This window comes from Piliocolobus tephrosceles, chromosome 11 (genome assembly GCF_002776525.5).
Source record: "Piliocolobus tephrosceles isolate RC106 chromosome 11, ASM277652v3, whole genome shotgun sequence".
NCBI lineage: Eukaryota > Metazoa > Chordata > Mammalia > Primates > Cercopithecidae > Piliocolobus > Piliocolobus tephrosceles.
This window is the reverse complement of record NC_045444.1, coordinates 26,560,658-26,587,504: the sequence shown is the minus strand read 5'-3', so window position 1 is coordinate 26,587,504 and position 26,847 is coordinate 26,560,658. Positions and strand designations below refer to the sequence as shown.

At 33.6% G+C, this 26,847-nt stretch overlaps 1 protein-coding gene across 1 annotated transcript in view; it reads left to right on the top strand.

The window, feature by feature from the left end:
- LRP1B (LDL receptor related protein 1B) overlaps positions 1 to 26,847 on the top strand; it is a 1,636,277-nt gene that overhangs the window by 874,655 nt on the left and 734,775 nt on the right. The window contains exon 18 of the mRNA XM_026453105.1: positions 4,713 to 4,829. Within this exon, the coding sequence (XP_026308890.1) occupies positions 4,713 to 4,829 (117 nt within the window). The remainder of the gene's footprint in view (positions 1 to 4,712; positions 4,830 to 26,847) is intronic.

Sequence of the window (26,847 nt, the reverse complement as noted above, 5' to 3'; positions counted from 1 at the left end):
TCTTCTTCTTCTTCTTCTTCTTCTTCTTCTTCTTCTTCTTCTTCTTCCTCCTCCTCCTCCTCCTCCTCCTCCTCCTCCGACTCCTCCTCCTTTTGGACAGAGTCCACAATAAGCCAATTTCCTACTTTTTTAAATTTCTACTTCATGAATTTATTTACTTCATTAAATATCTACCAAGGCACGGGTGATAGAATGAAAGAAAATACACAATGTCTTTCCCCAAGAAGCTAAGAGTGAAGACTAGGAGAAAGAAGTGTAAACAGGTCATTCTAATGCAGTATTCAAAGTGTTAAATTGATCCACATGGAAGCACATAGGAAGGGTATGGAATACAGTCTTTAGTTATCTGGGAGTACTTCTTGAAGGAAGCACTGTCTACGTTAAACCTTATAAAAAGCTTAAGAAAAATTCCTAAGTGACAGTTGCAGCCATTTAATTAGAAGAAATAAAATAATCTGGTAAAACACAGCATTGGCAATACTGTGGGGAAAAGAAACTGTCATACAATCCTGCTGGGTGTGTGAATTGATTTTCTATCTTGGAAAGTGATTTGGCCAAATTCAATAAATGTGAAGATGTGCATACCTTCAACTTTGTAATTCTATTTCTATGTTTATAATCTAATACCTGTGCATGAAGAGAGAGACATGAATAAAAGTTTTCATTGTCTTGTGCTGTAATAGTGAAAAACTGAAACAATTAAAATGTCCATTAACAGAGGAATGGATAGATATATTGTGTTCTATTCATGGAATGCTGTTCATAATTAAAATATCTGAACAAGAACTCAAATATCAACAAAAATGAATTTAAAAATAAAGTTAAATTAGATGAGATACCCTCATCCAAGGAAAAAAAAAAAAAAAAAAAACACTAAATTGAAGAAAATAAGCAATACCATTTATATGAAGTATAAAATATAAAATAATTTTATATAGTGTTTATGAATTCATAAATAGGAATAGTATTATAATATGCCCAAAAATAAAAAAAAAAAAGCAAATTAAGAAGATTAGTTACCTCTGGAAAGAGAGGGAGGGAAATGTTATTGAAAAGATTATGTAGGAAATTTCAAATATAAGTACATATATTTTTTTCTTAGATAAAACAAAAATAAAAATCTGTGACAAATATAGAAAAAAATAAGATTTGACATAGCTATGTAACAGTAAACTGATGCTAATGATATTTTTTCCTATACCTTGCTAGATGGTAGAAATATTTCACTAGAAAAAAAAAGAACAATTGACCAGAATAGATTGTCCAGGGTGGGGTGAAGTGAATAATAAGAGAAAGGGTTGGAGAATTTGCCAAGAAGAGGAAATAGCACACACACGGGATCTGGAGTAAGTGGACACAGTCAGGGTCTTGGGAGCCGTTCTCCGTCAACATCCAGAATATTGTTGTCTACTCATGAGGGAGAACCAGAGACCGAAGATGAAAAGTAGTTAGATTTGAAATTATTTTTTCCTCATGGAAACATGATCATTCCTTATATTCAAGCTTAGACAATTTCATATCAACATTTCTCCCCACCATAGTGCTCTGGTTAGATTACATAATATTTGCTCTTCTCACATCCTCTACCACTTATAACTAAATTCATACTAGATAAATATAATTGATTGCAGAAACACTAATGTATTTAAAAATTAGACTTCTCTTTACAAAAGAATGAGTGCATTTTGATATGACATTAAATACAGCTAAGTAGAATGCTTTGATTACAATACAGCAAAAGTGAAGTTTAGGAATAGTGCTATGCTCTAGTCTCCTCTTGGCTGTCTAGTTTGTGTGCCTTGTGAGAGTTCTCACTGTTACATGGCTACAGGAGAAGCATGATTACACTGAATCTCTGATTCAGCAACTAGACAAACAATTCTCTTGAAGGAGGTGTAAATTTCTTCCTCCTTAGAGCAGCATTTGCTACAAAATTAGAGTCCTATGGGGCTGCTCTGCTAATCTTGCCTCCAAACTAACTTAGATCTGATGGAGACAAGAGATGAAAAAGTAAATGTTGTGGGTTTATTTTCAGAAAAATTCATTAATTAGAAAGTGATAATTTAGTCAACTTGATTATATCATGTAAACAGTCCTTGAGGGTTTGTGGAATGAAGCATCTTTCTCATCTGAAATCAGTTAAAATTGCCTAGTAGACTAAGTGAATAATTTCTTCCATGATTAGAACAGACGGTGAATTCATATATCTTCAGGGCATACTTTCCCTCAATAATAATCCAGTGAATACTCTTTGGAATAATAGCTCATAACAGTTCCTCCAGCTTCAGAGTTAATGAGGTAACACAAATTCCCACACCATCACAATGTGATATGGGTCATACACAATATGAGACAGGTTCATAGAAATTCTTTCTCATTTTCCTCTCTAATCACCATAGCTTTCCTAATGAAAGAAAACAATCTGATAAAACTTTGCTAGAATTAAACCTGAATTATTAGGCGAGAATACAGTGACATAAGAATGTCAAATAAAAGAACATTGGTTTTGATAAATTTAATATATTCTTATTACGGGCCAATTAGAATTTAAGATAGAAATATGTGATAATGTTTATTTATATAAAGCAAGAAAACAGAAAAGACTGAAGGAATGAAATAAAGAATGAAGGAGGAAGAAAGGTATGGAAAAGAAAAAAGAGAAACAACAAGGGAAAACAAGGAAGGAGGCAAGGTAGGGTGAAAGGAAGTAAACAAGAATTGAAACAAATGCTCTTATTAAATTTATCTTAAAACTCAAAAGATAAAAAGGTATTTATTGTAACCAGTGAAACAAAAATATGTAAGGGAAAAATTATTAATCTCTCTCACACTTCTATTTTTACCCCTTCCTATCAAGTACACTAATGACATTAGACTTTGTGTATATCTTTCTACCTCCTTCTCTAGGTTAATACAAATACATGTATAGTTATTTTTTTCCTCAGCAGACATAATGTTATAACAATTATCTAAGAACTTTATTCATTTTAGTGTAGATGACAGAATAATTTACCAGAAAATCTGTAGAATTAAATGAGACAACATAGAATTATTTAATTTTACTTGTAATTTTAACATTAAAAACTATAGAAGCATATATGTTTGCTAGAATATTTAAAATCTATTAATGTAAAATAAATGATGAATTTGTAAAATGAAAAAATCAGATAGTGCATAAAATATTTTAGACTTAGGAACCTTATCATATAAGCAAAGCAAAATACATACTATAATAATTTTCCTGATATTTCTAATTTTAGACAGCAAGACTAGGAACAATCTAATGTATCAAACCAAGCCAGTAAATTTTTCATTTGTTTTTCTAGGATAATCTTTAAAATATTCACTAATAATGAATATACATCTTAACACTGCAAGTGCACTTTTCTTAAAAGGGCAGAACAATGTATTTATCTTATAAAAAATTATTTTCAATGATTTCTGAAGCCCTAATTCGTGGAACCTATTTTAGAGTGTGGTTGATTGAGTGGGCTTTGCACCACTCTCTCTTATACCAACCATTAGTACCCAAGTTCACAAAGTGTTTTGATGAGACAAACAACGGTTCTCAAACCTAGGAAAAAGGAAGTCTATAAACTCAACAAGATTCCCTTATTGTAGCCACTGACACTCAGACCCCAATTATTCATTATCTGTTCAAGCCTCACCTATCCAAAATTTTCATAGGACCGAGTATCCCTTTCCCAATATATCTCATTTTTTTTCTCTAGTCCAATGAAAGGAAAGGGTAGATAGGATATTGAGGCTCATAAAGACATATTTGTAGTTCAGAGGGACAAAAGAAAAAAAAAATGAAAATCAGATGATAAAAACAACTAAGCATGTCACTACCAAAGGCCTGGGGGAAGAGGCAGGGAAGCTATTTAAGCTTTCATGCTTTTAAAAGTTGCCCTGATTATACTAGAAAAGGATTATCAAATTTCCTGTTGAACATAACCCCTTTTCTGAATAACTTTAAACCACTGCCTCCGGCTAACATAGAAAGCAAGATTCCATGTTTGTGTTCATTGAAACCCTTAAGAGAGCCCAAAGCAAAGTTCATTAATATACCTTGATTAAAAAGTCATACTTTTTAAAATAATTGTGCTGAAAAATGAGTTAAAAAGAAAACATCTTAAGGCTAAATATACGTTTTAGAAATTACTTTTTACACTCTCACTTCATACAGTAGATCATTTAGAGATCAAGAAATAAATGCATTAAAAATGTTAGAAGAATAGGACAATTCTGACCCCATGATTAGAAACTAGATATACTGAGATCGTCTCCAAATAATGCCTTCTACAATACTGCAAAAAAAAATTTTCTTGGTTTATTAGCAAATGCTATCCAAAATTATTTTTTTGTTAATTAAGAGTTGGATGAAACTTAATTCAACCTTATATTCATAAGCACATGCTGGGCAAAATTTTAAAATGATGAATTCATAGCTTCATTTATAGAATTGTGTGAGGATTACTATCTTGTCATTTAACAGTCATTGATAATTGAAGGGCAAAGCATGTGAACTTTAGAGAAGACAAGCAAGCTGATATTCAGAAGTCTTAAATAAAAATGGACTTTTAAAATATTTTATTTTAATAAAGAAATATACTGTCTTATGTATGAAAGGGATATTGCATGCTTAATTATATCCTTGATGTTGAAAAGGCCTCTAAATTGATTTTTTGTATATTAATTGATCATCATAGCCAGAACATGCCAGGTAGACCAGTTTTCTTGCGGAAATGGGCGTTGCATTCCCAGAGCATGGCTGTGTGACAGGGAAGACGACTGTGGTGACCAGACAGATGAAATGGCATCTTGTGGTAAGTTGTGAGTGAAACATCTTGTTAGTAGAAATTGTGTCAGATACGATATCCTATCACTATACCCTCCTTAAAGAGCTATTTATATCTTTATGACTACAGGTAAAAGAGGCAGAGGATATGTCACTTTCTGTTACAAACTTTTGGACCTGAGTGTGCGCTTTAATGATAACTTCCGAATAATTTCTATTTGTGTGGTAGAAACAATATTCTCAGCAAAAAATAAATGGATTTAAACATTGCAGATTTTATTAGGAAGTGGTTATTACACGGCTAACAGGACAATCTCCAATGTTCATTATTAATTTTATGTCTGTAGTGATTAAACTTGTCAAAGAGAGTAGTTCATGGAGTAACATTTAGGGTAAAGGAGGAGGACGTGTTTCTTATTGGTATGTATATGTTATCTTCTGGGAAGAATAATGATTCAGATTGAGACTACATAATTGGTAAATCATTGTTTACATTTCTGTGTAGTCGTATGATTCTGACTGACAAACTTAGTATTAGTTTAAGATAATATTTTTGTTGATGGCAAAATTCCCACTTTGCACAGATTCCCTTATTTTTGAAAATAGTAAAAATGTATTGTCACATCAAGTTACAAATTGAATTACTCTCATTGTACTCATGCATCAGTATATTTCATTATCATTTGTCTCAGTAATGTCTAGTGAAACACAGTAGCAGAATGAACCAGGCTTTCTAAGACTTGTGCTTTATTTCAGTCATGGCAATAGATTTTTTAAAATTATGGGAAAATTTTACCCATAATTTACACATGTATAGCATATTTATTAAAATATAATGCAATAAGTATACATTTTAATAATTTAACACATGCTTTTAATAGTAGAAAAATAAGGTTTTTAACTCTTCTGTTTATTATTTTTTCTTTCTTTTTTTTTGGAATTTCCACAGTTTTGGGGGTATAGGTGGTTTTTGGTTATATGGGTAAGTTCTTTAATGGTGATTTCTAAGATTTTGTGCCCTCATCACCCGAGCGGAGTACATTGTTCTCAATATGTAGTCTTTTATCCTCTACCCCTTTCCAGCTTTCCCCCTGCCAAGACCCCACAGTCTATTACATCACTCTTATGTCTTTGTATCCTCATAGCTTAGCTCTCACTTGTAAGTGATAAGAAAACAATATTTGGTTTTCCATTCCTGAGTTTCTTCACTTAATATAATGGCCTCCAGCTCCATCCAAGTTGCTGGAAAAGACATAATTTTATTCCTTTTTATGGCTGAGTAGTATTCCATGGTGTATATGTACCACATTTTCTTTATCCAGCCACTGGTTGAATGGGCACTAATGTTGGTTCAGTATCTTTGCAATTGCAAATTGTGCTGCTCTAAACATGTGTGTGCATGTGTCTTTTTCATATAATGACTTCTTTTCCTTTGGTAGATACCCAGTACTGGGATTGCTGGATCAAATTGTAGTTCTACTTTTAGTTTTTTGAGGAATCTCTATACTGTTTTCCACGGTGTTAACCTCTCAATTTAAATGCCTGTATTTGGAGGATGCTTATCTAAAATTTTCTTATGCTAGACTATTATGTCCCTGTAAACATTTGAGTATATAACCTCAGAATAAAGTATAGATAAAGTAAGTGGTGGTAAGTGATATATTAAAGAAGGCGACAGCAGTAGTATGGAAGAAAGCACTAGAGAACCACACAAGAGACGATAGCATATTTTATGTATATAATAGAATATCTAGAGCCTGACCAATAAAGTGGATTGAGCAGTATATTCTCTCTCTTTTCCACTATCCAGACTAACTGTGTGGTCCTAAATCTGGCTGAGTCTGCTGCTAAGTTGCTCTATATTTTAGAAAACTTGATTCCTTTCCACAGTGAGCATCCTCATTCAGAGAATACCAGAAAGGTAACGAGCAATCTAATAACATTAAATATAGAGAGGCCCTGGAATCAGAGTCTCAATTCAGAAAAGAAATGTCACGAAAACAATTAGGAAAATAAAATATGAGCTCATTAAAGAATTTCTATTAGGTCTTTGATCAGATTTTCTCTTTTCTTTTTTTTTTTTTTTTTTTAATAGGATTAGGGCAAGACCTGTTTCTTTATTTTAATAACAATTTACTTGAATCAAAGGAGGAAAATACCTAACATTTTAATAATAATCTAAATGACTATACCAGCAAACTTGTATATCTTTTATGAGGTGAGGCGAAGAAGGGTTGGTAGCACTGCCAGACACATATTTTTCTGTTGAGTTTTTATAACAACAAATCTATGAGGAATATTTTGTGGTTCACATATCACAGATAAAGGAGTTGAAACTTAGCGACTTTTAGAAACCTGCTTGAGATCACAAAGCTAGTAAATAGAAGGAACAGATTGTTAACCCAGGCATGCTTAGAATCCAACCATTTTAGGCTGACTTTTTTTCTGATCCATGCAGCGAGTGCAGATAATGCCATTATACTTCAATGACTATCTGATTTAAATGCACATACACTTATAGTAGGTTTCATTCCTTGTTGTGTTGGGAAATGTTTTAACATTTCCTGGTGGGGAGGAACCCTGACGTATTGTTTGCCCATTTGTGTGCTGTAAATACTCTGACCATGGCCAATATCAAGTTGCCAACATGATTCTCTGAATATGGAATTAGGACGATATGCAGTAATGCACTAGTATGTAGTATTTCCACTATTCAGATACAGCTGACACGAATAATTTCAAGAGCAATGTAGTAAAATTATCAGGAAATTAGAAGTCTCAGGTATATATTACCTTTGTTTTAAACATTATTTGTTAATTTTACATTTATAAAAATTATTTTTAAAAAATGACATGTGCTTTACAACTGGCAAATAGAATCAGTGAAAATTTAAAAATAGGCTCTCATGACCGGGTGTGGTGGTTCATGTCTGTAATTCCAGCACTTTAGAAAGCCAAGATGAGCGGATCACTTGAGGCCAGGAGTTGGAGACTAGCCTGGCTAACATGGTAGAACCCTGTCTCTACTAAATATACGAAAATTAGCCGGCGTGATGGCATGTGCCTGTAATCCCAGCTACTCCAGAGGTGGAGGTGGGAAGATTTCTTGAACCCTGAAGGCAGAGATTGCAGTGAGCTGAGATTGTGCCTCTGTACTCCAGCCTGGGTGGCAGAGTGAGACTCTGTCTCAAAACAATAAAATAAAAATAGACTCTCACAAGTTGGTACAAGAGGACTGCAGCACACAATTGGATATGAACACATTGTAACAATTCAGCAGCTAGACAGTTTGGTTCTGAAATATAGCCAGATTTTACAGAGTATCTGTAAACTATGGACATGTGTTAGTAGCAGTACCATTTCTTCTTTACAACCAAGGAAACCTGTTTTACCTCAAACATGTTTCTCTCTTCAGTAACACACTTTCACATTGTTATTTAAAATCAAAATTTACTTCAGAAGAGAAGCTGACAAAGTCTAGTAGGCACAATTGCACTTTTAAAGTTATCATAAGAAAGAATGGCACAGATCTCTGTAATAGAAATTATCCCTGCACTGCATACAAAATGACAAGGAGTGCATTTTTTTAAAAAGCACTCACCCTATTTGACACTATACTATAAATAAATATAGATCCAACTCATTTCTAGTTTTATTATAAAACTCGTACTGGCCATATTTTGCTTTTGTCATCGGGATAGCCAAGATTCCCAAAGGTTCCATCCTAACGGAAGATGCTGCAATCACTTTTTTTGTTCTTACATTTCAGCTCCATGAACAATCTCTGTTAGGTTTATGAGTACTGTTACACATTAAAAATAATACTAAAATTTGAATTTAAAAACATGCAAAGCCTATGATTCAAAATGTTTCTGCTGGTAATTAGGAGTTGAAGGTACTGCAACTGAGGGTCAAGTTTTCACTGGAATTTACTAGCATCTATTTATAAACCTAATTCATTTTACTTGCATTTGCCTTTACAAGTTAATTGCAGATTTTAGGTTGAGATTATATGTGGGCACACATTTACATTAATTGGGAAGGCCGTCTGAGGATTCAGCTTTAATCTTTAAGCAGTTGTTTAATTTTTTTAGTAGTCTTCACATGTGGAAAGAATAATTTGTAAAGTGATGATGCAAACAAGAGAAGACATATTCAAATTGTGACGCCTGTGTTGAAAGTGGACCTTGTGTCAAGGAATTGAACGGTCAATTTAATTTCAAGGCTAAGACTAACATTGGTTCTCAACTTTAGTTGTCAATAAAATAATTACCAGGGCAACTTTAAAATCACCTGCCCATGCCTCATTCCAGAGTAATTAAATAGAATCTCCAGGAGTAGGACCCAATAATTAGTATTTTTAATGCTTCCCAAATGGTGAAATGTGTGATCAAATTTGAAAACTCAAGACATACATCAGAGTCTTTTGGGGAGCTTGTTAAAAAACAGAGTGCTGGGCCTCATTTCCAGAGTCTCTGATCCAGTCAGTCTCAGGGGGTGCCCAAGAATTTACATTCTATTAGGTCGGTGCAAAAGTAATTATGGTTTTTACCAGTATGGAGAACAACAACAACAAAAAAACGCAGTTACTGTTGCACCACCCTAATAACAAATCCTCAATTAATGCTGATCCTTGTACCATGTGTATTTGATTTTATCATCTGTGAACTTATGTAGCATAAGAATGTTTCGTATATGCAAAACTAATTTAAGTTGGAAGCAATTATCCTTACAAATTTCCTTCTCATATGTATTAGAACATTTTCATGCTGCTGGTAAAGACATACCCAAGACTGGACAATTTACAAAAGAAAGAGGTTTAACTGGATTTACAGAAGCCTCATAATCATGGTGGAAGGCAAGGAGGAGCAAGTCATATTTTACGTGGGCGGCACCAGACAAAGAGAGAGATTCGGCAGGGAAACTCCCCCTGATGATACCATCAGATCTCTTGAGACTTATTTGCTATAACAAGAACAGCACGGGAAAGACCTGCTCCCATGATTCAGTTACCTCCCACTGGGTCCCTTTCACAACACGTGGGAATTCAACATGAGATTTGGGTGAGGACGAGCCAAGCCATATCACCATCCTCAAATTACAACATAAAATATAAGGGCATTTCATGATTAAACATAATGTTTCAAATAATGACACGTTTTGTCCTTTAGACAATTTATAGTAAAAAAAAAGTATGTTTATTCATTTTAAACTTTAACAATCTGTCTTCCAGGTATCTCCACATAGTTTACATTTATTATGTTTTAATAAATATACCTTAATGTAAGTTGGTAGTACCTAATTTGTTAGAAGCCTTCAACCTGAGAAATTACCTAAAGTTTGTTAGGAGATTGAAAGGTAGTTCAGGCTGGGTGTGGTGGCTCACACCTGTAATCCTAGCACTTTGGGAGGCCAAGGTAAGTGAATCACTTGAGGTGAGGAGTTTGAGACTAACCTGGCAAACGTGGAGAAACCCCATCTCTACTAAAAATATCAAAAAATTTAGTGGTACATGGTGGTGCATGTCTGTAATCCCAGCTACTCCGGAGGCTGAGGCAAGAGAATAGCTTGAACCTAGGAGGTGGAGGTTGCAGTGATCCAACATCATGCCACTGTACTCCAGCCTGGGCAACAAGAGTGAGATTCCATCTCAAAAAAAAAAAAAAAAAAAAAAAAAGATAGTTCAATGAAGTAGAAATAAAAATCGACTAATGTTTGCAAAGTTAATATTACTCAATTTTATGGATGTTGATCTTTTAAAACCACGTAGATTGCAGGATTTTGTCTCTTGTACTTGTAATCTTACTTTAAATGCTCTTGTAATCTTGCTATCTTATAAAGTTACAAAAAAAGAGAAAAAAGAGGATAGGAGATGAGGGGATAGGGAGAAGAGAGGAGAGGAAAGGAAAGGACAGGACAGGAGAGAAGAGAGAAGAAGAGAGGAAGAGAAGAGAAGGCAGGCATGGTGGTTCATGCCTGTAATCTCATCATTTTGGCAGGCTGATGCAGGTGGATCACTCGAGCCCAGGAGTTCCAGACCAGCCTGAGAAACATGGCCAGATCCCATCTCTACAAAAAATACAAAAAATTAGCCAGGGGTGGTGATGGGTGCTTGTAGTCCCAGCTACTTGGGAGGCTGAGGTGCGATGATCACTTGAGCCCAGGAAGTTGAGGCTGTAGTGAGCCATGATGCACTCCAGTCTGGAACAACTAGAGTGAGACCCATCTTCAAAAAAAAAAAAAAAAAATAACATAAATAAGTAAAAAGAAAAATAGAGAAAGAAGGAAGAGTTTCAGCTATCAAAATGGAGTTTTTACCCAGTTAAATCAGTAGTAAGTTGTATATAATATATTTTACACAAGATTTTTAGAAAAGCAAATTTCCTGATTCAGTATAATATTTTTTTATTTTCTAAGAAAAAAACCTGCATGTGTGTGTAACCCTATAATTAGTAGTAGTAATCCAGTGGAATATTGAAATATAATTATTGTCCAGCACTGTTTTCAACTCCTTTACCATTACTTAATAATATCTTTGCACCACACAATGACACTGGTAACTTTTAGTTTCTATAACTTGTTCCAGTGCATTTTGAAACACCAGTATTTTATCTTAGTCAAAGCTTTCTCCTCCCTCATTGCTGGCTAGACTTGAGGTTCTAAGAATGGGGAGGAAAATATGTCCTGCTTTGTTACTCCCTACTTGTCTCTCATGTAACTTTAGCTCTTCAGGCAGAGAGGAGACATGGAGGAAATGAGTAACATCTTTTCAAGCAGATCTAGAGGAAACTTCCTTTCTACTGCTTTAAATTTCATAATCTTCTGACACATGAGAAATGCAACTCTATTGAGAGGTTTCTGTGTGAGATCTTCAGAGAGGTTTGAGTCTCATCCCTCTTTAGAATTCCCTGAACTTCCTCCTTCTCATTTCTTCTCTCTTTTTCTCCCTTCTTCAGTGTTCCCTGCATATCTAGACCTAGGTCTCTTTAATTCCCCATACCTCTTCATTCCCACCACAGGACGTATATCTCATAGCCTTAAGTTACTAGAATCCCCTTGCTTGGTGGGCTGCTCTTTTGGTTGCATTACTGATGTGACAAGAAAAGGTTTTCTGTCTTTGCTAGGTCTACGTTTTTTATTTTGTTTTCCCGAATGTTGCGAGCAGGTTGCTCTCCTAATTACTCATACCTTGGGCCTGCGACACTCTCCAGTTCTTTGCTCTTCTCTAGATACAGGTAAAAGGGCCAGATCACTTGCAGAAAAAACATCTCATCAGTGCCTTCTCAAGCACCCACACAATTTCGTGAATGATTCTCACAGAGTCTCTCCTCTTGTATTTGTGGATCTCTCCACAGGTTGGTCCAGTGGTGTCTCCAGAAGGTTGACTTTTACAGTACTCTCCTATTATATGGAATGGTTCCAATATCGGCTTCTCTGTGCAGAATGTGAGGGTACTTGGTGTCTCCTTATCCTTAGTATTGGATGTAAGTGGGCCAGGGCCGTGGTGAAAGAAAGAATTTCACTTTTACGTGGTTTTGTTTTTAACTCACTCATTTTTTTTTTCTCTTCTTTTCCTTCTTCCTTTCTCCCTTCTAATCTCCTATTAAAGTAGGTTTGTACATACCTACTAGTCCAAACATACACACATTTATTCAATACATGAACATTTAGAAAGAATAAGAAAAGTTATTTTAGTTCTCACATTGTAAGACTGAAGTACTGAAAATTGTGTGTGCAAAGTTGCACAATATATTAATAGATTTCAGTTGGATGTCAGGCCCATTCACTCCTAGTTGTCTATTCTCACAGAATTAGAAACTTTTGTAGTCGACTAAAATGCTTTGTAACTTAATCTCTTATCAAATATAGGAATTCTTCTAAAATTAGTCCCAGAAGTGATTACCTACTCATTGTTTAAATATTTTCAGAAACAAAGAACTCAACATTTCAGAGGGTAATTAGTTCTACTGTTGGGTGGTAATAAATTATCAGAATATTCTTTCTTCATGGAGCTAAGATCTACCTTCTTAAAGATTCTACCCATTGATATTTGTTCTGTCATCTGAAGTTATATGGAATCAGTAACTTTGTCCACAGTCTGGCTCTTAAGATAACTAATGACACCATCGTGTCCAAGCAACTCTTCCCATTTATAGGTTAACCATACCACTTCCTTCAACTTTGTCTTACATGACCATGTTTGTAGGGGCTTTTCTTACCAATTGCCCTGCTGTTCATTCACTTGAATTTTAATAATCGTATTAAAATCAATAGCCTAAAATGGGCAATTGATATTCAGTGTTTATAGAATTTCAAATATGCAAGATGAAAATTTTCTGGAGATCTTCTGCAGAAATGTACGAATATAGTTAGTGTTACTGAATTATATTCTTAAAATGGTTAAGATGGTAAATTTTATGTTATGTATTTTTACCACAATTTTTAAAATGTAAAAAGTTTATGTTGTAAAAATTTGGTATTTTTACAACAGATCATAGTGGGCTTTTTACCTTTAGTTATTTAGCTTCTGGGTTTCTCTTAACGTAATCTTGGAAGACAACCTTACCATGTAACTGACATGTTGACTTCTCAGTCAATTACCATGCCTAAGCTTTTCTTAGGCATGTTTGCTTTTTAGGGATATTTCCAATGTTTACATTTCAGAAGTTCTCTTAAGTTCTATTTTGATACTCTTCTGATTCTCCCTTATCCATACATTTCAAAATATGTACATGGGTGAAGTCCTCTTTACCCCACCATCTTTCTACAATTCTTTACTTTTTTGCAGTTTTGCAGTTTTTAATCCATCATCCATCGTAGTAATCATGTCTTCTAGTTTTGTATAATTCAAAGATTTGATAAGCATAACTTTTAAGGCTTTAGCCAAATCATAGTAACAAAGACATGAACTTTTTGGAGAGCAATTAAAATCATTCTTCTGGAAAAAAACTGACATAATAATTAGAATTCTATAGATATAGTTATGAATCAACTACTCATCTACCTAAGTTTGCTATTATATTGCATGTATGATATTTTCATTTATTGTGAAAGAATTTCTCAAAAATGTTGCTAAAAATACAGAAGTACTATGTTTAATAATATATGTAATGAATATATATAATGAAATTATATATGTGAAAATGCCCTAAACATATGTTACATGTGTAAATATATATTATATATGTGTATATATATGTATTATATATATATATATTTGATATATATATCAAAAAACTGCATCAGCAAAAATTTATTCTAGCATAACATATTTTTATTTCATTCATGACTAAATAGTAACATTATAAATACTGATAAACTATTGTTTTAACAAGTTTATCTTAGAATTATTGTCAGAAACTTACATAAACTTCACCTCTCTATAGTTTCCAAATTTTCTCTCAGTTTTGGAGTCATGATCAAATATTATCTTTATATATACTGACAAACTGTTAACAAGTTTATCTTAGAATTGTCGGAAATGTGCACAAACTTCACTCCCCATAATTTTCAAATTTTCTCTCAGTTTTGGAGTTGGTAAAGTATTATTTGCATTTTTTCCAATTTTTCTTTGTGTTTCCTATCTCCCATTAATTCCACAATTACTGTCTATATTCTGAGAACATCAAAGATGCTTGATGTTTCATTACTTCTTTGATAATTTGTCTCCATAGAAAGATACACTCATTTTTTAGCAATTCAGCACTCTATTTTTCTGTATTCAATTTGGAGTTTTAATTTTCTCTCAAACCCATTTGCTCTCTATTTTCCATGCTGGCAATAATTATTTTTATTTAAAAGATGGATACTGAAGAAACTGAGAAGCTCTTTTTCCTGTCTATGTCCTGTAGATTTATTCTTTGCATCCCAGACTTCCTTGTTCTGTTTATTTCCTTCTTCCATACTTTTAAATTTTAGCTTACTTAATTTTTAATTTAGAAGTGGTATGCAAGCTTCTGCTAAGTTGTCTTCTTGTTATTCTTACACACATGTGGCATTATTTTGCATCTTTCTTTCTTTGCAGTTCCCTGTTTTGTAAATACCTGACTAATAAAGTCCAGTCTGCAGAAAAGTGGGAGCTTAAGAAAAGCCTGGAGGGATATTTTCAAAGCCATACTGCGCTTTTAGTTTCTTGTTCTAAGTCAGCATTTCCCCAGTTTCTTGCTTGAGGATATGAGTCCCTTGCAGTGCTTGTTGCTGATAAAGATTCCGAGGCTCCTACCTACCTCCCTCAAAGATTTCCATTCAGTAGGTCTTGGATGGAGTCCAGGAATCTGTATTTTGGGAAAAAATATCTCATGTGATTCTTATCTTAAAAGAAGATCAGAGAATGTAAACTGTGGTTTTAGCATTTTCCACCAATTAGAATTTTTTAGGACTACCACAACAAATTATTACAAATGTGATGGCTTAAAACAACAACAGAAATTTATTCTTGCACACTTCTGGAGATCGAAAGTCCAAAATCAAGTTGTCAACAGGGCTTCCTCCAAAGGCTCTAGGAAAAAGTCCTTGCTTGCCTCTTTTGGCTTCTGGTGGCTATGGGCGTTTCTCGGATTGGGGCAACATAACTTCAACCTCTGCCTCCGTCTCTGTGACCTTCTTCCCCATGTCTCTGTCATAGCATCCTCTCCTTTCTTTTACGAAGACACCAGTTATTTAAAGCCCACTTTTAATCCAGAATGATCTCATATTGAGATCCTCAGCTTTATATCTGCAAAGACTATATTTATTTTTTCTTTTGAAGGATGTAGGTTAAGATTATTGGCAAAAAACATATCATTAATTGTTTCAATAAGCAAACAATCAATTTAGAGGTTGAGCACAGTGGCTCATGCCTGTAATGTTGCTGAGGCATTGGGAGGCCAAGGCTGGTGGATCCCTTGAGCCCAGGAGTTTGAGGCCAGCCTGGGCAACAAGGTGAAATCCTGTCTCTAAAATAATTTTTAAAAATTACAAATTTGTAGCTGTGTGTGGTGGTACATGCCTGTAGTCCCAGCTACTAGGAAGGGTGAGGGGGAGGATCACATCAACCCTCAAAGTCCAGGCTGCAGTGAGCCAGGAGTGTGCCATTACACTCCAGATTGGGCAACAGAGCAAGGCCCTCTCTCAAAAACAAAAACACACCAAAAAAAAAGGTAAAAAATTAAAAGAAAATCAATTTGGAAAATAGTGTGCATAAAATTTTATATAACTATTATTTACATGTATAGATACTCTGAATCATGCTCACCAAAATATCTATAATGCTGAATTTTCACTGACTTTGACTTTCTTCTTTGGGATTTTCTGTACTACTTTGTTCATTCTCCATGTAGAGGTATCATTTTTTAAGTAGAAAAAAAAAAAAAAAAAAAAGAAGAAGAAGGAATTTTAACCTTGAAAGTTAAAATAACAGAAAGCAAAATCTTCTGTAGATCTGTGCATAGTTACAATGCCAAAGCAGAGCCACAAGAAATACTTAGGTATTTGCAAAGACCCTATTTCTAAATAAAGTCACATCCACAGGTCCTGGGGGTTAGAATTTGATGTACCTTTTTGATACCTAACAATTCAGCCCACTACCCCCAGAGGAACTTTAATATGCCCTGTATTGCCAATCGAATTATAATGGAGGCTCAGGCATGGGTAACTTTTTAAACCTGTCTACATGATTCTCATGTGCAACCCTATCCTGATGGTTAGTGTGTCTCTGCCACTCCATTGAATTTCTTTCAATATCTCTCTATTATATCTCTCCAAACCTCAGTTGCTTTTCTTTTCCTTCCCTCCCAAAGTGAAGTCTTGCTCGGTTGCCCAGGCTGGAGTGCAATGGTGCAATCCCAGCTCACGGTGACTTCCACCACCTGGGTTCAAGCGATTCTCCTTCCTCAGCCTCCCAAGTAACTGGAATTACAGGCGTGTGCCACCACAACAGGCTAATTTTTGTATTTTTAATAGAGACGACTTTCACTTTATTGGCCAGGCTGGTCTTGAACTCCTGACCTTAGGGGACCCGCTCACTTCAGCCTCCCAAAGTGCCGGGATTACAGGTGTGAGCCACCAAGCCCAGACTGCTTTTGCTTTTCTAGTGTGTCTTTTTCAAGTAATTTGACAGATTACTTCTGGTAGGAAGGAGCTAACTGGAGCTGCCTCATCAGTTACTGGGCAATGATAATTTTAACTATCTTTATGATGCTGACAGATACTGTTTCAATTTTTATCAAGAGTAAACATGAATTCTTTAGAGACTTCAGTAGCATTACTAGCTCCATTGGTTAAAAAAATGCACACAAATATATAAAAATACACATGCACATGCACACACAGACACATAAAAATCAGGGTCAAAGGAGATAATTATGTAAAAATCTAGATCGTGGATGGCACATAGTAGTCACTGAATAAAAATTTAATATAGATTTATGTCCTTTTTCTTTCTTCTTCCTTCCAAATAATCTTCCTTTCTCAGATGGGAATATATATATTTTTTCAATTGGAGTTTGAGTTAGCTGAACTGAAATTGTTTCAGAAAACAGCAACATTTCTGAAATCCTTAATTGGTTAATATTAAATTTATTAGGTTGAAAGGTGTTCGATTGAAGTCCTGTATTGATCCAGGAAACATTTCTATTATGCCAAGTTGGGGTTTTAAAAACAAGAGCTATATGCATCTTTGCCTAAGATGTAACCAATATGTCAGTAAATAATTTCGGTCACTGTAACGTGTTGTCATTGATGTCAAAATACGTCATTACAGCAGATGTAAGGTTTAAACTTACCTCTATATTTCCCTACAGCATTTTTTTAAAGGGTCCAATTTTCCTACAACAATGTCTCCTCTGCGTGGATGCACAGTCTCAGACATGAGCTAAAAGTTGCTGTGTAACCATAGCAGAATTTCCTCTCTGTTGTTCCTTTCAATCTTTGGCAATATGACCACATCTGACTACCAAGAAACAAAACAAAATAAAACAAATAACAGAACAAAAAAAAAACCTTTCCACTGCTGCACATCCTAGAAGCACACCCTTGTGTAGTTTGATTTCCCACACAGTAGAGCCATATTTGAATCACTGGTTGCTGCTCATTGCACAGTGACTTCTGTGAGTTGTCTGGAGCCAACCTCCTCTTCAGAGAAGAAGCTACAAAACACTGTAGCTTAAATACTATAACACTACAAAACACTGTAGCTTAAATACTATAGGGTTTAAAGTTTTAAAACTCTATAAAACACTAACAACTTCTAAAGTTTTGAAACACTATCGTGTTTTACTGATGTATTCTCTAAATATTTTTTACAATATTGTTTTCTTATAAGAAGAGTCCACATTAGACCTGCTTGGGTGTTTTTAGCCACCGTGTTCCAGATGTTGGGTCTCAGGAGAAGACAGAAAGGCATAGTTTCTGTTCTAGGATGTTGCAGGGCGTTAGTGGTTGTGGTGTGCAAAACCTCAATAAGGAGACTTCTACATGATGTGCTTATATGTGAATTTTCTGAAGATTGCTACATTCTTTTAAATGAATAATTTATACATTTCCTCTGCTTTTGTATATATGAATTCTTATATAGTAGTACTGAATCTTTATAGGTTCTGAAATTCTAGGTTCGGTGCATACCTATTCTCTATTCAGTTTCTATTGCTATCTTTTAAAACAATGATGTAGATATATTTAGCTAAAGAAAGTCAGATAATACATAGGTGCTTACAATAAAAAAAAAGTACATAATGCGACAGTAGTTAGTAGTCATTCTACATCTTTTGTACTATTACCAGTGGCAAGTATTTTTAACTCTTAGCCAAGTTACCTGGTTATTACCTCTATTTTTATATAAAGTAATATGTTTAAGTGCTATTTCTTGATTTCTTAAAATTATACTCCTCTCTTGACTTCCTCTTGACTAGAACATACTTTAAGTTATAAGTTTTAAAGTTTTACAAGTTTTAAATTAAAAGTACAAGTAAGGAAATGTACTACACAGCTTTATAGAAAATAATATTATATTGTGATAACAATGTAAGCATGCTTACCTCGTGGTATAAATAAAAGCTGTGACACTATATTGAGAAAATGGGAAAAACATTGTGTGGGGTACCAAAAAATAGTAAAATTTATAATTTTTAATAAAGACGTTAGGAAGTGATATATAACTAACAAAAATTATTTATGAAAATATTCCTTGTGTTTTGTAACTATTTTTAAATATTTGTGTGTGGAAGAATATATGTCAATCGTTTGTGTTTTCCTAATGTTCAAATAAAGGGTGATTTTGATTTTATTTAATTGTGGTAGGAGAAAAAGTCTGTGTAATATTCTTTCCTTGGAAGCTGTTGCAACTGTTTTGTGGCCTAGGAAATGATTGTTTTTATGGAATTCCTTTGTGAACACAAGAAAAATGTATATATTTTTAAATTTGATAGAAGTAAATTTATTTTGACCAATGGAAGGATAGATTGATGGATTGATAGGTGATATTGATCAAGCCTATTAATTTTGTTATTATCCTATATATCCTTATTGATATTTTGTCTGCTTAAGGATAATGTAAAAACATAAAGACAATTTTCCTGAAATGTATTTTCTTGTTTATATGTAAAATGGCAAACATAACATCTATCTCATGGTGTTGACATGAAGATTAAATAGAGAACACAAAACTACCAATTACAGTGTTTGGGTAGTTAATTGTATGACTCTCTTCTTGGTTAGTCAGTAGTACTACTCTCTCCTTTGTTTTTAGTTCCATTAATAGGCTAACAACAGGCTTATCTTATTCTGTAAGATCATGTAAAATATTAGTTTACGTGTCATGTAATTTTGCATTAAAGAATTTACAATGATTTTCAATTCTGAATCTCGCTAAATGTTTTAAATAGATCTTTGAATATTGGCGATAGTAACAGATGCGTATAATTTCATATGTAAATCATACATTGGAGTTCAATAAAATATTTGGACATCTTACTTTTAGAGGTGAGTGCTCACAAATAAGGACAAAGTACTTTTAACTATAAATGTACACTGGTAGACATGTGTGAACCATCAGACATGACTAGGTTTAGTAATGCTGCCTTACCCCTGCATTTAACCCCGATAATTCTCATGGGTCCTTTTTCATTGAGTGCATGCTTCTCTTTTTAATGTTCTTCCTATTTAGTGATTTTTATGTTTTCTGTATCAGGAAACATTTTTAAAATGTGCTAGTTTTAGTGACATCTAACGCTGCACACTTAATGACACTGATTTCTCATTTGCAGTCATTATCTGGCAGTGTGAAGCTCACTGACAATTTGATTTCTTGGGAAATTTTCTGGTTTTGTTTACATGTTCGGAGAAAGATCTATAACTAGAATAAGTAAGAGTGAATTCTTAGAAATCATTTATAGTCCTACCTTGATCCAGTATTGCTATAACAACCAAAGCTGTCTATTTTGGGTATTATCAAAGTTAAGTCTGATCCATTTGAAATGTCATTTGCTTCTCTTTCCCTGAGTGCTTTGCTTTCCTTGTATAAAAAAAAAAGGCAATTGCCTGGGTAGCCTAAGCATAGTCAAGATATCAGAATTATAAATGGACATCAACCACAGAGCTGGGAACAAGGAATCTCAAGGCGTATTGTTCTCAGTGAAAAGTCAATTGAAAAAAAAAAATACTCATTTTAATAATATGCTAATTTTAAAAGTAGCAAAAATGAAACTGAAAGAAAAGTACCCCAGTCAACCTCATTACTACTTCAGGGCCCTGAAGTGTCTATTCCTTGTGCTTGTATACTGCTGTAGTTAATAACTGCAGTGTATGAATTAGAATGAGGGAAAAGCAATGAAATTCCACATAACATAATGTTGCATTTTTAAAATGTCTGTAGTTTTAAAAGGTTGTCACTATGAAATATAATGTGTCTTACTCCTTTTCTCTTGGAAGTTATATTGTTATAGGCACACTAAAAAAAAAAAAAAAAAAAAAAAAGATTGAAATGTCCTGAAATAAAGTCTTAAAATACATAACAAAATTAATTTACTTGAGATACTTGGCATATATTTTGAGGTTTAATATAAGTTATAGATAAATTAATCATCGGTGGTTTTATCTGTCACATTTTATTCAACATTTCTAAGTTATTAATTTTATTATTTTCTTAATTTCTTCGGATAACAAATCTAAATTCATTGTTTAATTATTAACTTTAGGATTAAATTAAACCTAGATTCATTTTAGTAATAATTATTTTAATTACCAGGGAGAATTACCATTGTTAGTTATGAGTTTATTCTTTGAATTGGAAGATTTTTTCTGTTGTGCTAAAATGTATTAAAAAAACAGAAAATGCAACTTGAATCTCCTATTCAGTTTCTCAGTCAACTAGTTTCTTCCTATCAGTATTTATTTATGTATGTTCAACATTTTCCCTCTTAAAAAAAGATTACCACCAATATAACTCTCTTTCAATCCTGTATCTCTCATTAAGGATCACATTAATTCTTATATTCTTTACATTCAGATTTCTTGGAAAAGTTACATAAAACTTTATGTATCCATCTTCCACTCAGTCTACTAAGACTGGACATTTATTTTCCCCTTAAACTACTCCACAGAAACTCTTTGACAAGATCAACAGACTTAAAAAAAAATAAAAAAAAATAAACTTAGTGGCACACTTCAGTATGTATCTAACTTATCTGAACAGCAGTGAACACTGCTGTCCTCCTTCAAACACTTCTCTTGCCTTCAGTGACTGATACTTCTTGATTTTCTTCTTACATTTTTCTAGTTCCTCTGTCTCTATCTAAACTCGCATAAATATATTTACTGTTTTCTTTGAGAGTGTGGATATATTATTTTCTAAAATGTCCTCACTTCTTTTTATTTTTGTAGTGGGGATGCTGGGTAATTTTTCACTCCAGGTTTAACATTTAAAATTGTTGTAGGTTAATTCAGGTTTTATACGTGTGTTCTTGCGATTCTAATGTTTCACTATAGTATTTCTATACGTGAATTTATTTTTACTTATTTCAAAATAGATTTTGCTTCCTGAATCTAAAGTCATGTCTCCTTAAATTCTGGGACATTTTAAGAAATTTTCTTCTTATATATTGCTTGTTATCCTCATTTTCTCTCCTCCCTGCTTTAACAACTATTAGTTTGTTAGATTCTATCCTTCACTATTTCTCTTTTATATTATTCTTAAACTCTGAGCTGCAGCTATGGTGATTTCTTCAGATCTTCCAGTTTAGTAATTCTCTCTTCAAGTGTACTAATTTGTAAATTAACAGGTTCATATGGTTTGTAATTCTAAGACTACGGTTTTCATTTGTGAGTGTCTTATTTGGTTGCTTTTCAAATCTGCTTATTTTTTCTGTGTGTCTTTTTACATGGTTTTTATTTTTGTCCTTAACTTTTATATACATTTTGACTTACTATTTTATAGTGCCTATCAGATTTCAATCTATAGCCTCTACAGGTGTGTGTGTATATATATATGTAAAGATATTCTGGACATACTCCTGTTGTTTGTTAGGTCTGCTGAATTTTACTCACCAGATTTTAATTGTTTTATAATTAGTAGTAGTAGTAGTAGTATTGGTAAGTTTGATTTTTTTTTTTTTTTTTTTTTTTTGTCCTGTGTGGAAATTTTATGAAGACTTTACTGGGTGATGTCCTCCCTGAATACCCTGTCACTCTTCTGAAATATTATTACATGGCCTGGATTAATTTTTAGCTAAACTTTTCAACTTGGAATTTCTGAATTACGGAAAGTGGAACTTGTGATTGATTATAGCCTTGTGATTATATATTTTCAAGGGGACATTTTCCCCACTCACAGTCTAGACTGAGATATCTCTTTCTACCAGGAAGAAATATTATCTAACTCACCCTTATACTTAGAGTTTAGACTTTGAAGGTCCTAGCTTATGTTGGCATCTTTTGTAGAACTGGAGAATTATCTCCTGTCCCAGGCTGACATTAAAACTCAGGCATCTAGATAGATAACGGAACCAGCTTTCTTTTCCTGCCTTTGGAGGCAAAATTACACATGCATACACAGGCAATGGCGTTATATATCATTCACTCACAATTCTAGTTTTTAGGACCCCTTTTATTTCTGGACTCTGAAAATTTATGTTATTTGTATACATTCGCCTATATATTGAAATATTTGGTGGTTATTTTACTTAACATTCCTGATTGTCTGCCATATTGTCAGAACTATTCAATATTTTTTACTCGCACTTCTTTTAGTGTCACTGTATATACACTTCCTAAGTGTTCTTTTTGACTTTCTAATACTTGGTCATTTAAATAGTGATCATTTCCAAATCTGTCTTGCAAGCCTATTTCACTACTTCTATCTTATACCCTATTGCAACTATTCTAAAATTCTTTCATTTTCTCAAACATTTTATGTACTCTCACTTCCGGGCCTTCATGAATCTGTCTCTTTCTTTGGAACTTGTAAAACCAGTCCTCCTCCTCTTGTTCATGTGCCTTAACTCAAACGTATTATTCATATCAGCTTTTATATCCCTTCCTCTGGGAAGCAATACATAAACAGCCAAGATTAGTTTGGCTGCTTCTGCTGTGTACTGTAATAACACATTACACTGCCTATAAAATAACATCCATCAGATATTTATTAAAATCACTTAATTGTATTCTAAATGTCTTCCCTAGCAGATTGTAAGCTGTCTAAAAAATGAGAATATTCAATATTGTATTCCTAGTGCCTAGCACTCTGTCATTCAGTCATTCACTTAGGTGATACATTTCAATGTCCTAGAATGAGATCTGATATAAAGTTCTCAGTTAAATGCCTTGAACCAATAAAATATTTGAGCGATATTTTCTTCCATTTTGCAAATCACAGACCTCTGTTCAGAGATGTTGGGTAACTACCCAATATCACACATTAATTGGCGATACAGTCAGGGTTTGAACCTACATTTACCTGCCTGCAAAGCCTTTGTTTTTTTGTGTGTGACATTATAGTTGGTATATAAAATGAGATTGTTATGTAATAGTAAGGAAAGAGTGGCAAAATGAAGACAAGTTGTAGTACACTACTCTCATGTGGTTTTCTCCAACATGCATTTACTCTATCGGATCATTTGAAGTCTGTCCTATATAAGTACCAATTCTTGGGAGCCACAACTAGTGTCAATATCTAGAAATGTAATTTATTTTCTCAGTGAATCTAGTGAATGTGTAATTTTTAAAAGCACCACTCTTCATAACAATATTTAATTATATACCATAGGGTAGGTAAAAATTAGAATTGGAGTTTAAATGTTAGGCATAAACTACAGAATGAATTAAATTTTTAATTCCTTCACAAATCTTTCTAAACTATAAATACTATTTTAAAAGTGTTAGTATAATCAGCATGGTATAGTGAAAAATAATAATGTATTTTGGCATTGATCAGAGTGTTGTATTAAAATTTTACTACCACTTGCTATTTATGTAATGTGTCCTTAGGCAGAATATACTGTTTTCTTCTGCAAATTGGCATTAGGGTTAATAATCGCAGGGATATCCTCAAGAGTATTGGTAATATATCTGCAGCTACCCTAGTATCATATATTCAATAAATAATAGATAATGTGATTATTATTGTCTTTTTCAGGCGAAGATAACACTTTCCTAACCCTGGACTCGTACAATATTCTTGTCATTAATTTTAACTTGAATCTTCTATGCAATGTCCACATACATAATTTTGAAGGATAAATTTATCTGTATAGGACATGTGTTACATGATCTGAAACCTATGATATAGGTTTTGAGACTTTATTAACAAATTACTTAAAAAATATTATTTTGGGGGTCAAGGAGGAGGAATAAGGAAAATTCATAGGTCAGAGACAAGAAAGAAGCCTAAATTAGATTTGAAATCTACCTTCCTGGGAGACATTCCTCTAAACTTTGTATACTGGATAAATATAAGTACCATACCAATCATGATTACCCTTGAGAGAAAGACAATTGTAGCCATTTACATAATAGCTTACATATAACCTGACAATAAATTTTAAGTGAAACATATAATAGATAAATTGAGCATACTACCTGCAATAATAGAAGATTTTTAACAGTCCATTAATCCATATTAAATATTCTATGAGGTTTAAGTAACTACCAAGATAAAATACAGTTTTCTTTTCCTTTCTATAATTGTAATATGATGAAATGTAAGCCATTTTTGTTCATAATTTTTCTTTTTCTGAGTTAATCAGGTAATTCTTGCAAGTGTCCTGCAATTTGTATCCAAAGTCAAAGAATTTTTATGCAAAGTCAAGAAATTAAAAAATTGTGTGTAATATTTAAATCTTTGTCAAATATAAGAATTCATAATGGCATTTTAACAGAGCAGGTATCCAAAAATAAACTGACATATTCAGATGCTATTTTCAACTTTTAAATTAACACTAATATGAAAGAACAGGAAAAATGTTAAATGTATTTTAAGAGGTTTTTAAAGCACAATAATCAATTATTGTGATGTACTGTAATGCTGTGATAACCCCAGGAGTTATTCAAGTGGTGAACCTTACTTTTTGCTACATTAAATGCTTTCAGGATATTATGCATTTCTAGATGATATGTCTTCTAACTTCTTGATCTCTAGGACTTACAGGAACCAAGAGATAAGATTATAAACGAGAAGTCTGAAACCAGGCAGACTGAGTGATTTACTCAGTTATAGTACTTTAAGAATGAAACAGAAATCAAACATTAATAACTTTTCTTCTGTACGTGTCTCTCTTCAAATAATAACTTTACTCTCTTTACTATTTCCCTTCAGCCTTATTCTGGTTCTCAATGTTTTTTCTCTACAGGAATTTTTCTCCATAGGCTAAGTCAGACTATAAGGTTAACAATGAGACATGATGTAACTATCATTAAAAAAAAAGTCACCTATAATATATAATTGTTCAAGCACACGTTTACATTATATGTGTTTATTTTTTTTATTATTATGCTTTAAGTTCTAGGGTACATGTGCATAACGTGCAGGTTTGTTACATATCTATACTTGTGCCATGTTGGTGTGCTGCACCCATCAACTTGTCAGCACCCATCAATTCGTCATTTATATCAGGTATAACTCCCAATGAAATCCCTCCCCCCTCCCCCCTCCCCGTGATAGGCCCCAGTGTGTGATGTTCCCCTTCTCGAGTCCAAGTGGTCTCATTGCTCAGTCCCCACCTATGAGTGAGAGCATGCGGTGTTTGGTTTTCTGTTCTTGTGATAGTTTGCTAAGAATGATGGTTTCCAGCTGCATCCATGTCCCTACAAAGGACGCAAACTCATTCTTTTTTATGGCTGCATAGTATTCCATGGTGTATATGTGCCACATTTTCTTAATCCAGTCTGTCACTGATGGACATTTGGGTTGATTCCAAGTCTTTGCTATTGTGAATAGTGCCGCAATAAACATACGTGTGCATGTGTCTTTGTAGTAGCATAATTAATAATCCTTTGGGTATATACCCAGTAGTGGGATGGCTGGGTCATATGGTACATCTAGTTCTAGATCCTTGAGGAATCGCCATACTGTTTTCCATAATGGTTGAACTAGTTTACATTCCCACCAACAGGGTAAAAGTGTTCCTATTTCTCCACATCCTCTCCAGCACCTGTTGTTTCCTGACTTTTTAATGATTGCCATTCTAACTGGTGTGAGATGATATCTCATTGTGGTTTTGATTTGCATTTCTCTGATGGCAAGTGATGATGAGCATTTTTTCATGTGTCTGTTGGCTGTATGAATGTCTTCTTTTGAGAAATGTCTGTTCATATCCTTTGCCCACTTTTTGATGGGGTTGTTTGTTTTTTTCTTGTAAATTTGTTTGAGTTCTTTGTAGGTTCTGGATATTAGCCCTTTGTCTGATGAGTAGATTGCAAAAATCTTCTCCCATTCTGTAGGTTGCCTGTTCATTCAGATGGTAGTTTATTTTGCTGTGCAGAAGCTCTTTAGTTTAATTAGATCCCATTTGTCAGTTTTTGCTTTTGTTGCCGTTGCTTTTGGTGTTTTAGACATGAAGTCCTTGCCCATGCCTATGTCT